Source organism: Salvelinus alpinus, chromosome 28 (genome assembly GCF_045679555.1).
Source record: "Salvelinus alpinus chromosome 28, SLU_Salpinus.1, whole genome shotgun sequence".
In the NCBI taxonomy this organism is placed as follows: Eukaryota; Metazoa; Chordata; class Actinopteri; order Salmoniformes; family Salmonidae; genus Salvelinus; species Salvelinus alpinus.
In genome coordinates this window covers 41,936,896-41,953,138 of record NC_092113.1, presented here as the reverse complement: position 1 = coordinate 41,953,138, position 16,243 = coordinate 41,936,896, and the positions used below count along the sequence as shown (strand labels likewise).

General features: G+C 42.5%; 1 protein-coding gene across 3 annotated transcripts in view; it reads left to right on the top strand.

The window, feature by feature from the left end:
- Positions 1-6,250: 6,250 nt before the first annotated feature.
- LOC139557900 (CDK5 and ABL1 enzyme substrate 2-like) overlaps positions 6,251-16,243 on the top strand; it is an 82,239-nt gene continuing 72,246 nt past the window's right edge. For all 3 annotated transcript variants that reach the window (XR_011671488.1, XM_071373225.1, XM_071373224.1), the window contains exon 1: positions 6,251-6,789. Coding sequence is in view for 2 of the 3 variants with exons in the window: in XM_071373225.1 (XP_071229326.1) it covers positions 6,257-6,789 (533 nt within the window). In the remaining variant the exon portion in view is untranslated. The remainder of the gene's footprint in view (positions 6,790-16,243) is intronic.

Here is a 16,243-nt window from a genome sequence, read left to right as displayed (position 1 = left end):
GTCTGTTCCTCTATTGACATTCTAACTGTTCCTCTATAGACATTCTAACTGTTTGTTCCTCTATAGACATTCTAACTGTCTGTTCCTCTATAGACATTCTAACTGTGCCTCTATAGACATTCTAACTGTCTGTTCCTCTATTGACATTCTAACTGTTCCTCTATAGACATTCTAACTGTTTGTTCCTCTATAGACATTCTAACTGTCTGTTCCTCTATAGACATTCTAACTGTTTGTTCCTCTATAGACATTCTAACTGTTTGTTCCTCTATAGACATTCTAACTGTTTGTTCCTCTATAGACATTCTAACTGTCTGTTCCTCTATAGACATTCTAACTGTGCCTCTATAGACATTCTAACTGTCTGTTCCTCTATTGACATTCTAACTGTTTGTTCCTCTATAGACATTCTAACTGGTCCACTGTCTGTTCCTCTATAGACATTCTAACTGTTTGTTCCTCTATAGACATTCTAACTGTTCCTCTATAGACATTCTAACTGTTTGTTCCTCTATAGACATTATAACTGTTCCTCTATAGACATTCTAACTGTTTGTTCCTCTATAGACATTCTAACTGTCTGTTCCTCTATAGACATTATAACTGTTCCTCTATAGACATTCTAACTGTTTGGTCCTCTATAGACAATCTAACTGTTTGTTCCTCTATAGACATTCTAACTGTGCCTCTATAGACATTCTAACTGTTTGTTCCTCTATTGACATTCTAACTGTTCCTCTATAGACATTCTAACTGTTTGTTCCTCTATAGACATTCTAACTGTTTGTTCCTCTATAGACATTCTAACTGTTCCTCTATAGACATTCTTAACTGTTTGTTCCTCTATAGACATTCTAACTGTTTGTTCCTCTATAGACATTCTAACTGTTTGTTCCTCTATAGACATTCTAACTGTTTGTTCCTCTATAGACATTCTAACTGTGCCTCTATAGACATTCTAACTGTTTGTTCCTCTATAGACATTCTAACTGTTCCTCTATAGACATTCTAACTGTTCCTCTATTGACATTCTAACTGTTCCTCTATAGACATTCTAACTGTTTGTTCCTCTATAGACATTCTAACTGTCTGTTCCTCTATAGACATTCTAACTGTTCCTCTATAGGTATTCTAACTGTTTGTTCCTCAATAGACATTCTAACTGTTCTACTGTCTGTTCCTCTATAGACATTCTAACTGTCTGTTCCTCTATAGACGTTCTAACTGTTTGTTCCTCTATAGACATTCTAACTGTTTGTTCCTCTATAGACATTCTAACTGTTTGTTCCTCTATAGACATTCTAACTGTTTGTTCCTCTATAGACATTCTAACTGTTTGTTCCTCTATAGACATTCTAACTGTTCCTCTATTGACATTCTAACTGTACCTCTATAGACATTCTAACTGTTTGTTCCTCTATAGACATTCTAACTGTTTGTTCCTCTATAGGTATTCTAACTGTTCCTCTATAGACATTCTAACTGTTTGTTCCTCTATAGACATTCTAACTGTTTGTTCCTCTATAGACATTCTAACTGTTTTTCCTCTATAGACATTCTAACTGTTCCTCTATAGACATTCTAACTGTTCCTCTATTGACATTCTAACTGTTCCTCTATAGACATTCTAACTGTTTGTTCCTCTATAGACATTCTAACTGTTCCTCTATAGACATTCTTAACTGTTTGTTCCTCTATAGACATTCTAACTGTTTGTTCCTCTCTAGACATTCTAACTGTTTGTTCCTCTATAGACATTCTAACTGTTCCTCTATAGACATTCTAACTGTTTGTTCCTCTATAGACATTCTAACTGTTTGTTCCTCTATAGACATTCTAACTGTTTGTTCCTCTATAGACATTCTAACTGTCTGTTCCTCTATAGACATTCTAACTGTGCCTCTATAGACATTCTAACTGTTTGTTCCTCTATTGACATTCTAACTGTTCCTCTATAGACATTCTAACTGTTTGTTCCTCTATAGACATTCTAACTGTCTGTTCCTCTATAGACATTCTAACTGTGCCTCTATAGACATTCTAACTGTTTGTTCCTTTATAGACATTCTGACTGTTTGTTCCTCTATAGACATTCTAACTGTTCCTCTATAGACATTCTAACTGTTCCTCTATAGACATTCTAACTGTTCCTCTATAGACATTCTAACTGTTTGTTCCTCTATAGACATTCTAACTGTTCCTCTATAGACATTCTTAACTGTTTGTTCCTCTATAGACATTCTAACTGTTTGTTCCTCTATAGACATTCTAACTGTTTGTTCCTCTATAGACATTCTAACTGTTTGTTCCTCTATAGACATCTAACTGTTCCTCTATAGACATTCTAACTGTTTGTTCCTCTATAGACATTCTAACTGTACCTCTATAGACATTCTAACTGTTTGTTCCTCTATAGACATTCTAACTGTTTGTTCCTCTATAGACATTCTAACTGTTTGTTCCTCTATAGACATTCTAACTGTCTGTTCCTCTATAGACATTCTAACTGTGCCTCTATAGACATTCTAACTGTCTGTTCCTCTATTGACATTCTAACTGTTCCTCTATAGACATTCTAACTGTTTGTTCCTCTATAGACATTCTAACTGTCTGTTCCTCTATAGACATTCTAACTGTGCCTCTATAGACATTCTAACTGTCTGTTCCTCTATTGACATTCTAACTGTTCCTCTATAGACATTCTAACTGTTTGTTCCTCTATAGACATTCTAACTGTCTGTTCCTCTATAGACATTCTAACTGTTTGTTCCTCTATAGACATTCTAACTGTTTGTTCCTCTATAGACATTCTAACTGTTTGTTCCTCTATAGACATTCTAACTGTCTGTTCCTCTATAGACATTCTAACTGTGCCTCTATAGACATTCTAACTGTCTGTTCCTCTATTGACATTCTAACTGTTCCTCTATAGACATTCTAACTGTTTGTTCCTCTATAGACATTCTAACTGTGCCTCTATAGACATTCTAACTGTCTGTTCCTCTATAGACATTCTAACTGTTCCTCTATAGACATTCTATTGACATAGTGTTAAGGTTAGGGTTAGTGTTAAGGGTTAGTGTTAAGGGTTAGGGTTAGTGTTAAGGTTAGTGTTAAGGGTTAGTGTTAAGGGTTAGGGTTAGTGTTAAGGTTAGTGTTAAGGGTTAGTGTTAAGGGTTAGGGTTAGTGTTAAGGTTAAGGTTAGTGTTAAGGTTAGTGTTAAGGTTAGGGTTAGTGTTAAGGGTTAGTGTTAAGGTTAGTGTTAAGGTTAGTGTTAAGATTAGGGTTAGTGTTAAGGGTTAGTGTTAAGGTTAGTGTTAAGGTTAAGGTTGGGTTTGTTTTCTAATTCTTTGTGGATCTGTGTAATCTCAGGGAAATATGTGTCTCTAATATTGTCAAACATTTGGTAGAAGGTTAGGAAGTGCAGCTCAGTTTCCACCTAATTTTGTGGGCAGTGTGCACATAGCCTGTCTTCTCTTGAGAGCCAGGTCTGCCTTTCTCAATAGCAAGGCTATGCTCACTGAGTCTTTACATAGTCAAAGCTTTCCTTAAGTTTAGGTCAGTCACAGTGGTCAGGTATTCTGTCACTGTGTACTCTCTGTTTAGGGCCAAATAACATTCTAGTTTTCTCTGGGTTTTTTTGTAAATTCTTTCCAATGTGCAGTCTAACTGTGTTGCTGTCCTGGGGCTCTGTGGGCTCTGTTTGTGTTTGTGAACAGAGCCCCAGGACCAGCTTGTTTAGGGGACTCTTCTCCAGGTTCATCTCTCTGTAGGTGATGGCTTTGTTATGGAAGGTTTGGGAATCGCTTCCTTTTAGGTGGTTGTAGAATTTAACGGCTATTTCCTGGATTTTCATAAATAGCGGGTATCGGCCTAATTCTGCTCTGCATGCATTATTTGGTGTTTTACGTTGTACACAGAGGATATTTTTTGCATAATTCTGTATGCAGACTCTCAATTTGGTGTTTGTCCCATTTTATGAATTCTTGGTTGGACCCCAGACCTCACAACCATAAAGGGCAATGTGTTCTATAACTGATTCATGTATTTTTAGCCAGATCCTAATTGGTATGTCAAATTTTATGTTCCTTTTGATGGCATAGAATGCCCTTCTTGCCTTGTCTCTCAGCTCGTTCACAGCTTTGTGGAAGTTACCTGTGGCGCTGATTTTTAGGCCGAGGTTTGTATAGTTTTTTGTGTGCTCTAGGGCAGCGGTGTCTAGATGGAATTTGTATTTGTGGTCCTGGCGACTGGACCTTTTTTGGAACACCATTATTTTTGTCTTACTGAGATTTACTGTCAGGGCCCAGGTCTGACAGAATCTGTGCAGAAGATCTAGGTGCTGCTGTAGGCCCCCCTTGGTCGGTGACAGAAGCACCAGATCATCAGCAAACAGTAGACATTTGACTTCAGATTGTAGTAGGGTGAGGCCGGGTGCTGCAGATTGTTCTAGTGCCCTTGACAATTTGTTGATAGACATGTTGAAGAGGGTGGGGCTTAAGCTAAATCCCTGTCTCACCCCACGGCCCTGTGTGAAGAAATGTGTGTGTTTTTTGACAATTTTACCCGCAAACTTGTTGTTTGTGTACATGGATTTTATAATGCCGTACGTTTTTCCCCCAACACAAATTTCCATAAATTTGTATAGCAGACCCTCATGCCAAATTGAGTCAAAAGCTTTTGAAATCAACAAAGCATGAGAAGACTTTGCCTTTGTTTTTGTTTTGGCTTGTTTGTTTGTCAATTAGTGTATACAGGGTGAATACGTGGTCTGTCGTTATGGTAATTTGGTGAAAAAGACAATTTGACATTTGCTCAGAACATTGTTTTCAGTGAGGCAATAAAGGGTCAGCCACAAGGTTAGCCACAGGGTCAGCCACAAGGTCAACCACAGCGCAAGCGCCCCAGGAGCAGTTTGGGGATTAAATGCCTTGTGCAAGGGCACAACGGCAGTAGGTGGCACCTGAGTCATGAGGCTGAGTGGTCATCTTTGCCTTTCCATATCAGTAGTTTAACTATCAGTGAGGATGTACTGAGTCACCAAATGAGTGGTAAACATTCCTTTGTCCCTCTCTCTTTTAGCTATGAGTCAGATCACAGAGAATGTAGACGCTCGGTTTTTCTGTGTCCCCTTGACTGGCCTTTGGAGAGAGACAGAGAGACAGAGACACAGAGAGACAGAGAGAGAGACAGAGAGAGAGACAGAGAGACAGAGAGACAGAGACAATTAGACAGAGAGACAGAGAGACAGAGACAATTAGACAGAGAGACAGAGAGACAGAGAGAGACACAGAGACATGCAACAGAGAGAGACAGCAGGGGGAGGACAGTGATGTTCAGAAAGACAACAGTCCTATATAGTGCACTACTTTTAGTGTTTGTGTTTGGTTTTACTATCCTTGTGGGTACCAGAAGTCCTCACAAGGATAGTAAAACAAAATGGGGACATTTTGCTGGTCGCCACAAGAAAAAAAGGCTATTTTAGGGATTAGGTTAAGGTTTGGGTTTGGTTAGGGGAAATATGATTTTGAATTCGAATCAATTGTTTGGTCCCCACAAGGATAGTAAAACAAACATGTGTGTGTGTGTGTGTATGTGTGTGTGTGTGTGTGTGTGTGTGTGTGTGTGTGTGTGTGTGTGTGTGTGTGTGTGTGTGTGTGTGTGTGTGTGTGTGTGTGTGTGTGTGTGTGTGTGTGTGTGTGTGTGTGTGTGTGTGTGTGTGTGTGTCAGAGGACAATGTATCATTGCAGAATATCATCAGCAGGGGATATTGAGGATTATTTATTCACTGGTCATCATTATACCTCATCTACTAATGTAGCCTAATATCTGTCACAGATGTCTCAAAGGTCTTTGCTAACTGAAAATTGTAAACGTCAAAAATAGATGTGTCCTTATTGTTAATAACACACAATATTATTATAGAGTTATTGAGAAAAGAGGTTGTATTGTGAAATGTACTGTAATAGCCTAATAGGGTATTGAGCTGCCGTTCATTATTCGTGTTCATCTGAAGTCTAGTAAATTGATATTTCTCAAATTGTTAGAATGTTTTGACTTAGGGCGTTAGGAAAAAAAAAAGATATATATTTAAAACCTTTAAAAAAAACAACATCGAGCCCGACTTCAGCTTTCTCCACGGTCCATCTGTTTTAATGTTATTTAGATTAGTCCCTCTCGTCCAATAGAAAGCAAAGGGGCGTGAACAGGTCCTGTTGCGCGGGTAGAACGCCGTGAGATACTTCCTCATTAGAGAATGGCGGCTGCCGCCTGCACTGCCGTTAACAACACCGCGGTTAACAACACTACCAACCCGCAGAAACAACACCGGAGGAAAAGTAGAGATACGCGGCGGAGACAAGCAGCTCTCTTTTTCCTTAGTAACATTTCACTAGATGGACGGCCAGTACAACAGACATACCATGGAAACCGAGACAGCGAGTTGTTGGGGGGCGATATCGGGGCGACAGTGGCCGGGATGTTAACGGTGTCTAGCTATGGGACCTTCACTAACCTACCGACGTCTGTGAGCTGCGGGACCGTTGGGAACGTTAGCGCCGTTCCGGGACTCGGAGTCATCACTGTCCCGCCTATCCTCGTTCTGCCTTCGGACTCGTTCAATGATGGGACAACGGAGGTATTTCTGGAGAGGCGAGAAGGATCGTTTTCCTCACAGGGAAACCTCCTCTCTCCCTCGGGTCTCCTTCCTACTCCCCTCGGACGGCGGAAGTCCTCCACATTGCTGTCGGTCCAGAGTTGTAATTCGGTGACTTCGGAATCGGGACGAAGGTGAGTTTAGTGCCTTGGAGGCACAGGTTTGAGTGCTGTGTGTCTGGGGTCGTTTGTAATGACACCTCACTCACTCAAAGTCCTTCCTGTCTGTATCCCTCGGCTTGTCATTTCAACCTTGTATCCACGTGTGTGAGTCTTTATACGTTGTATCGTTGTTACACGATACAATCTTTAATTTTAACCACACAACAAACATCAGTTGGTTACAATGTATATTCTCTCGACTGGCTACTTTGTTAATGTTAACAAGCAGCTAGACAGGCCATGTTACTAAGTTCATATTAGACTGGACTGAATGTGTCGTTTTACACACAGACATCAACTGGTTACATTGTCTCATCCCGACTTTCTGTAATGCTTTGCTATTACATGAACCAGGTAAATTCTAGAAGTTTTCACTCCCCTTCACTTTTTCCACATTGTGTTACTTTACAGCCTTTTTCTAAAATTGATTAAGTTGTTTCCCCCCCCCCCCCCCTCATCAATCTACACACAATACCCTGTAATGACAAAACAAAAACAGTTTTTAAAGAATTATTTTGCAAATATATATATATAACTGATCACATTTATATAAGTATTCAGACCTTTTACTCAGTACTTTGTTGAAGCACCTTTGGCAGCGATTACAGCATTGAGTCTTCTTGGGTATGACGCTACAATCTTGGCACACCTTTATTTGGGGAGTTTATCCCATTCTTCTCTGCAGATCCTTTCAAGCTCTGTCAAGTTGGGTTGGGAGTGTTGCTGCACAGCTATTTTCAGGTGTCTCCAGAGTAGAGGTCGACCGATTATGATTTTTCAACGCCGATACGATACTGATTATTGGAGGACAAAAAAAGCCGATACCGATTAATCGGCTGATTTATTAAAAAAATAAAATGTAAAAAAGGTTTTATATATATATATATATATCATACACACACACACACACATTTTTGTAATAATGACAACTGCAACAATACTGAATGAACAATGAACACTTTTATTTTAACTTAATATAATACATAAATACACACACACACACACACACACACACACACACACACACACACACAGCTGAAGTGACAATGATACTGAAGAGTCTGCTTAGGAGACAAATACTCTCAACTGTTTGAATAAAAATAGAGTTTAAGTTACCTGTGATGAATGTTGAAAACAAAAACTGTCATTTCTATATGCAGGAAATCCTATTTTAATAATGGGCATGGTAAGAATTGACGACCAAAGTGCGAGTCATAATTCCCATGACACCTTCTAGCAAAATCTGAAAAGCTGTTCCTTCATTTATTCCATAGGATATTTTTAGATTCACTTAAAATAAGGTCTGTGTTTCGTGTAGGCTTACACAACCTTGCCAATTTTATAACTGTGTAGATATCCATAGGACAAGGTAACTCTGATCAATATTGGCTAAATATAAGCAAAGATCATTTTTTTTGTAGAGTGGATTTATGAAAATATGTTGACAAACGTTACCTTATCCTAGTGAGATTTACACAGGTATCAAAACGTCGAGGCGGTTTAAGCCTGCACGAAACACAGACCTTATTTGAAATAGATCAAGACATTCTCTATGGAAGACATGAACGGTAAAATAACGAAGGAACCCCTGTCAAGTTCAGCCGCAAGTTATTACAGGACTTATAACGAGTCGACTATTTCTCTCTAAACCATATACCTTTGACTAATCCGGAAACTATCACCTCGAAAACAAAACGTTTATTCCGTTCCATATTTTATCTAACGGGTGGCATCCATGAGTCTAAATATTCCTGTTACATTGCACAACCTTCAATGTTGTCATAATTACGTAAACTTCTGGCAAATTAGTTCGCAAAGAGCCAGGCGGCCCAAACTGTTGCATATACCCTGACTCTAGGTGCAATGAACGCAAGAGAAATGACACAATTTCACCTGGTTAATATTGCCTGCTAACCTGGATATCTTTTAGCTAAATATGCAGGTTTAAAAATATATACTTGTGTATTGATTTTAAGAAAGGCATTGATGTTTATGGTTAAGTACACATTGGAGCAATGACAGTCATTGATTGATTGTTTTTTATAAGATACGTTTAATGCTAGCTAGCAACTTACCTTAGCTTACTGCATTCGCGGCACAGGCAGGCTCCTCGTGGAGTGCAATGTAATCAGTGTTAGAGCATTGGACTAGTTAACTGTACGGTTGCAAGATTGGATCCCCCGAGCTGACAAGGTTAAAAATCTGTCGTTCTGCCTCAGTTCCTAGGCCGTCATTGAAAATAAGAATGTGTTCTTAACTGACTTGCCTAGTTAAATAAAGATTAAATAAAGGTGTAAAAAAATATATATAATAATAATCGGCAAATCGGCGCCCAAAAATACCGATTTCTGATTGTTATGAAAACTTGAAATCGGGCCCGATTTAATCGGCCATTCTGATTTAATCGGTCGACCTCTACTCCAGAGTTGTTCGATCGGGTTCAAGTCCGGGCTCTGGCTGGGTCACTGAAGGACATTCAGAGACTTGTACCGAAGCCACTCCTGCGTTGTCTTGGCTGTGTGCTTAGGGTCTTTGTCCTGTTGGAAGCCTCTGAAAAACATCCCCACAGCATGATGCTGCCTCCACCATGCTTCACCGTAGGGATGGTGCCAGGTTTCTTCCAGACATATGACGCTTGGCATTCAGGCCAAAGAGTACAATCTTGGTCTCATCAGACCAGAGAATCTTGTTTCTCATGGTCTGAGAGTCCTTTAGGTGCCTTTTGGCAAACTCCAAGTGGACTGTCATTTGCCTTTTACTGAGGAGTGGCTTCTGTCAGGCCACTCCACCATAAAGGCCTGATTGGTAGAGTGCTGCAGAGATGGTTGTCTTTCTGGAAGCTTCTCCCATCTCCACAGAGGAACTCTGGAGCTCTGTCAGAGTGACCATCGGGTTCTTGGTCACTTCCCTGACCAAGGCCCTTCTCCCTCGATTGCTCAGTTTGTCCGGGCGGACAGCTCTAGGAAGTATCTTGGTGGTTCTAAACTTCTTCCATTTAAGAATGATGGAGACCACTGTGTTTTTGGGGACCTTCAATGCTGCAGAAATGTTTTGGTACCCTTCCCCAGATCTGTGCTTCGACACAATCCTGTCTTAACGCTCTAAGGACAATTACTTCGACCTCATGTCTTGGTTTTTGCTCTGACATGCACTGTCAACTGTGGGACCTTTATATAGACATGTGTGTGCCTTTCCAAATCATTATTTTTTAATTTAATCCATTTTAGAATAAGGCTGTAACGTAACAAAATGTGGAACAAGTCAAGGGATCTGAATACTTTTTGAAGGCACTGTACAGTCCTCTTTAAATGGCATTCTCTCTAAGTCCTCTTTTTAAAGTGAACTCTAGGGGTAAAAAAACAACTGCCAAATAACTCAGTTCTCTTTGTATTCACACTGCCCGTGAATAAGGACTCAACTCTTTTGTCAGATCACTTCACCTATTTCCCGAGTCCTGTTTGCATTCACTTTGCTATGTATAGAAAGGAACCAAGATCTTTTCCCAACATTCACTCAATGCATTCTGGGTGTTTACATGTGCAGGACAAGCCATTACCATCAGAATGTGTTATCACACAGCTAAATATACTTACATGTTGGAAGCTAATAGATTAAAATGAGTTAAAAGATGAGACAATAATTGTAAACAGAAGATACTATTAACGTGTACATATTATTGGTAACAGAATAAATAGCAGAAGAATATCTGCACAGTAATAGAGAACTGTACACCCAGTATAGGCTACTTCCCCTATAATTAAGCAATAAGACATGAAGGGATGTGGTTTATGGCCAATATACCACGGCTAAGGGCTGTTCTTAAGCACGACCCAACGCGGAGTGCCTGGATACAGTCCTTAGCCGTTGTATATTGGCCATATACCACAAACCCCCGAGGTACCTTATTGCTATTATAAACTGTTTACCACCGCAATTAAAGCACAAAAAAATATATATGTTTTGTCATACCCGTGGTATACGGTCTGATATACCACGGCTGTCAGCCGATCAGCATTCAGGGTTCGAATCACACAGTTTATAATTGATTTTGTACCATATGTTGTCTTCTCCTCACCAAATATATTGTCTTCTCACACTATTCAAACTCCACAATCAATAAGCAGCTTATGAAACACTCTTAGCCTACAGATCACATATTGCAAACAAATAATCTGAACTAAAAACTGCTGGAATTTATCTGCATCCTTGACAATCGCTAATCAATATCCAAAAACAACCACGTTTTCTTCACATCTACTCTCTATTGAGGCTCCAATGTCAGGGGTTATAACAGTAGTCTAGTGCGAGGGGTTATAACAGTAGTCTAGTGTGAGGGGTTTATGACAGTAGTCTAGTGTGAGGGGTTTATGACAGTAGTCTAGTGTGAGGGGTTATAACAGTAGTCTAGTGTGAGGGGTTATAACAGTAGTCTAGCGTGAGGGGTTATAACAGCAGTCTAGTGTGAGGGGTTTATAACAGCGGTCTAGTGCGAGGGGTTATAACAGTGGTCTAGTGTGAGGGGTTATAACAGTAGTCTAGTGTGAGGGGTTATAACAGCGGTCTAGTGCGAGGGGTTATAACAGCGGTCTAGTGCGAGGGGTTATAACAGCGGTCTAGTGCGAGGGGTTATAACAGCAGTCTAGTGCGAGGGGTTATAACAGCAGTCTAGTGTGAGGGGTTATAACAGTAGTCTAGTGCGAGGGGTTTATAACAGCAGTCTAGTGCGAGGGGTTTATAACAGTAGTCTAGTGTGAGGGGTTATAACAGCAGTCTAGTGCGAGGGGTTTATAACAGCAGTCTAGTGCGAGGGGTTTATAACAGCAGTCTAGTGCGAGGGGTTATAACAGTAGTCTAGTGCGAGGGGTTATAACAGTAGTCTAGTGCGAGGGGTTATAACAGCGGTCTAGTGCGAGGGGTTTATAACAGTAGTCTAGTGTGAGGGGTTATAACAGCAGTCTAGTGCGAGGGGTTTATAACAGCAGTCTAGTGCGAGGGGTTTATAACAGCAGTCTAGTGCGAGGGGTTATAACAGTAGTCTAGTGCGAGGGGTTATAACAGTAGTCTAGTGCGAGGGGTTATAACAGCGGTCTAGTGCGAGGGGTTTATAACAGCGGTCTAGTGCGAGGGGTTTATAACAGCGGTCTAGTGCGAGGGGTTATAACAGCGGTCTAGTGCGAGGGGTTATAACAGCGGTCTAGTGCGAGGGGTTATAACAGTGGTCTAGTGCGAGGGGTTATAACAGCGGTCTAGTGCGAGGGGTTATAACAGTGGTCTAGTGCGAGGGGTTATAACAGCGGTCTAGTGCGAGGGGTTATAACAGCGGTCTAGTGCGAGGGGTTTATAACAGCGGTCTAGTGCGAGGGGTTTATAACAGCGGTCTAGTGCGAGGGGTTATAACAGCGGTCTAGTGCGAGGGGTTATAACAGCGGTCTAGTGCGAGGGGTTATAACAGCGGTCTAGTGCGAGGGGTTATAACAGCGGTCTAGTGCGAGGGGTTATAACAGCGGTCTAGTGCGAGGGGTTTATAACAGCGGTCTAGTGCGAGGGGTTATAACAGCGGTCTAGTGCGAGGGGTTTATAACAGTGGTCTAGTGCGAGGGGTTATGACAGTGGTCTAGTGCGAGGGGTTATAACAGCGGTCTAGTGTGAGGGGTTATAACAGTAGTCTAGTGTGAGGGGTTATAACAGTAGTCTAGTGCGAGGGGTTTATAACAGTAGTCTAGTGCGAGGGGTTTATAACAGTAGTCTAGTGCGAGGGGTTATAACAGTAGTCTAGTGCGAGGGGTTATGACAGTAGTCTAGTGCGAGGGGTTATAACAGCGGTCTAGTGCGAGGGGTTATAACAGCGGTCTAGTGCGAGGGGTTATAACAGCGGTCTAGTGCGAGGGGTTATAACAGCGGTCTAGTGCGAGGGGTTTATAACAGCGGTCTAGTGCGAGGGGTTTATAACAGTAGTCTAGTGCGAGGGGTTTATAACAGTAGTCTAGTGCGAGGGGTTATGACAGCGGTCTAGTGCGAGGGGTTATGACAGCGGTCTAGTGCGAGGGGTTTATAACAGTGGTCTAGTGGGAGGGGTTATAACAGCAGTCTAGTGCGAGGGGTTATAACAGTAGTCTAGTGTGAGGGGTTATAACAGTAGTCTAGTGCGAGGGGTTATAACAGTAGTCTAGTGCGAGGGGTTATAACAGTAGTCTAGTGCGAGGGGTTATAACAGCGGTCTAGTGCGAGGGGTTATAACAGCGGTCTAGTGCGAGGGGTTATAACAGCGGTCTAGTGCGAGGGGTTATAACAGCGGTCTAGTGCGAGGGGTTTATAACAGTAGTCTAGTGCGAGGGGTTTATAACAGTAGTCTAGTGTGAGGGGTTTATAACAGTAGTCTAGTGCGAGGGGTTATAACAGTAGTCTAGTGCGAGGGGTTATAACAGCGGTCTAGTGCGAGGGGTTATAACAGCGGTCTAGTGCGAGGGGTTTATAACAGTAGTCTAGTGCGAGGGGTTTATAACAGTAGTCTAGTGCGAGGGGTTATAACAGCAGTCTAGTGCGAGGGGTTATAACAGCGGTCTAGTGCGAGGGGTTATAACAGCAGTCTAGTGCGAGGGGTTATAACAGCGGTCTAGTGCGAGGGGTTATAACAGCGGTCTAGTGCGAGGGGTTATAACAGCGGTCTAGTGCGAGGGGTTATAACAGCGGTCTAGTGCGAGGGGTTTATAACAGTAGTCTAGTGCGAGGGGTTTATAACAGTAGTCTAGTGCGAGGGGTTATAACAGTGGTCTAGTGCGAGGGGTTATAACAGCGGTCTAGTGCGAGGGGTTATAACAGCAGTCTAGTGCGAGGGGTTATAACAGCAGTCTAGTGCGAGGGGTTATAACAGCAGTCTAGTGCGAGGGGTTATAACAGCGGTCTAGTGCGAGGGGTTATAACAGCGGTCTAGTGCGAGGGGTTTATAACAGTAGTCTAGTGCGAGGGGTTTATAACAGTAGTCTAGTGCGAGGGGTTTATAACAGTAGTCTAGTGCGAGGGGTTATGACAGCGGTCTAGTGCGAGGGGTTATGACAGCGGTCTAGTGCGAGGGGTTTATAACAGTGGTCTAGTGGGAGGGGTTATAACAGCAGTCTAGTGCGAGGGGTTATAACAGCGGTCTAGTGCGAGGGGTTATAACAGCGGTCTAGTGCGAGGGGTTATAACAGCAGTCTAGTGCGAGGGGTTTATAACAGTAGTCTAGTGCGAGGGGTTTATAACAGTAGTCTAGTGCGAGGGGTTTATAACAGTAGTCTAGTGCGAGGGGTTATGACAGCGGTCTAGTGCGAGGGGTTATGACAGCGGTCTAGTGCGAGGGGTTTATAACAGCGGTCTAGTGGGAGGGGTTATAACAGCGGTCTAGTGCGAGGGGTTATAACAGCGGTCTAGTGCGAGGGGTTTATAACAGCGGTCTAGTGGGAGGGGTTATAACAGCGGTCTAGTGCGAGGGGTTATAACAGCAGTCTAGTGTGAGGGGTTATAACAGTAGTCTAGTGTGAGGGGTTATAACAGTAGTCTAGTGCGAGGGGTTTATAACAGTAGTCTAGTGCGAGGGGTTTATAACAGTAGTCTAGTGCGAGGGGTTATAACAGTAGTCTAGTGCGAGGGGTTATGACAGTAGTCTAGTGCGAGGGGTTATAACAGCAGTCTAGTGTGAGGGGTTATAACAGTAGTCTAGTGTGAGGGGTTATAACAGTAGTCTAGTGTGAGGGGTTATAACAGTAGTCTAGTGCGAGGGGTTTATAACAGTAGTCTAGTGCGAGGGGTTTATAACAGTAGTCTAGTGCGAGGGGTTATAACAGTAGTCTAGTGCGAGGGGTTATAACAGCGGTCTAGTGCGAGGGGTTTATAACAGTGGTCTAGTGCGAGGGGTTATAACAGTAGTCTAGTGCGAGGGGTTATAACAGCGGTCTAGTGCGAGGGGTTATAACAGCAGTCTAGTGCGAGGGGTTATAACAGCGGTCTAGTGCGAGGGGTTATAACAGTAGTCTAGTGCGAGGGGTTATAACAGTAGTCTAGCGTGAGGGGTTATAACAGTAGTCTAGTGCGAGGGGTTATAACAGCAGTCTAGTGCAAGGGGTTTATAACAGTAGTCTAGTGGGAGGGGTTATGACAGTAGTCTAGTGCGAGGGGTTATAACAGCAGTCTAGTGCGAGGGGTTTATAACAGTAGTCTAGTGCGAGGGGTTTATAACAGTAGTCTAGTGCGAGGGGTTTATAACAGTAGTCTAGTGCGAGGGGTTATGACAGCGGTCTAGTGCGAGGGGTTATGACAGCGGTCTAGTGCGAGGGGTTTATAACAGTGGTCTAGTGGGAGGGGTTATAACAGCGGTCTAGTGCGAGGGGTTATAACAGTAGTCTAGTGCGAGGGGTTATAACAGTAGTCTAGTGCGAGGGGTTATAACAGTAGTCTAGTGCGAGGGGTTATAACAGCGGTCTAGTGCGAGGGGTTATAACAGCGGTCTAGTGCGAGGGGTTATAACAGCGGTCTAGTGCGAGGGGTTTATAACAGTAGTCTAGTGCGAGGGGTTTATAACAGTAGTCTAGTGCGAGGGGTTTATAACAGTAGTCTAGTGCGAGGGGTTTATAACAGTAGTCTAGTGCGAGGGGTTATGACAGCGGTCTAGAGCGAGGGGTTATGACAGCGGTCTAGCGCGAGGGGTTTATAACAGTAGTCTAGCGTGAGGGGTTATAACAGTAGTCTAGTGCGAGGGGTTATAACAGCAGTCTAGTGCAAGGGGTTTATAACAGTAGTCTAGTGGGAGGGGTTATAACAGCAGTCTAGTGGGAGGGGTTATAACAGCAGTCTAGTGCGAGGGGTTATAACAGTAGTCTAGTGTGAGGGGTTATAACAGCAGTCTAGTGCGAGGGGTTATAACAGCAGTCTAGTGCGAGGGGTTATAACAGCAGTCTAGTGCGAGGGGTTATAACAGCAGTCTAGTGCGAGGGGTTTATAACAGTAGTCTAGTGGGAGGGGTTATAACAGCAGTCTAGTGCGAGGGGTTATAACAGCAGTCTAGTGCCTAGGGGTTATAACAGTAGTCTAGTGTGAGGGGTTATAACAGCAGTCTAGTGCGAGGGGTTATAACAGCAGTCTAGTGCGAGGGGTTTATAACAGCAGTCTAGTGCGAGGGTTTATAACAGCAGTCTAGTGCGAGGGTTTATAACAGTAGTCTAGTGCGAGGGGTTATAACAGTAGTCTAGTGTGAGGGGTTATAACAGTAGTCTAGTGCGAGGGGTTATAACAGCAGTCTAGTGCGAGGGGTTATAACAGCAGTCTAGTGCGAGGGGTTATAACAGCAGTCTAGTGCGAGGGGTTTATAACAGTAGTCTAGTGCGAGGGGTTATAACAGTAGTCTAGTGTGAGGGGTTATAACAGTAGTCTAGTGCGAGGGGTTTATAACAGCAGT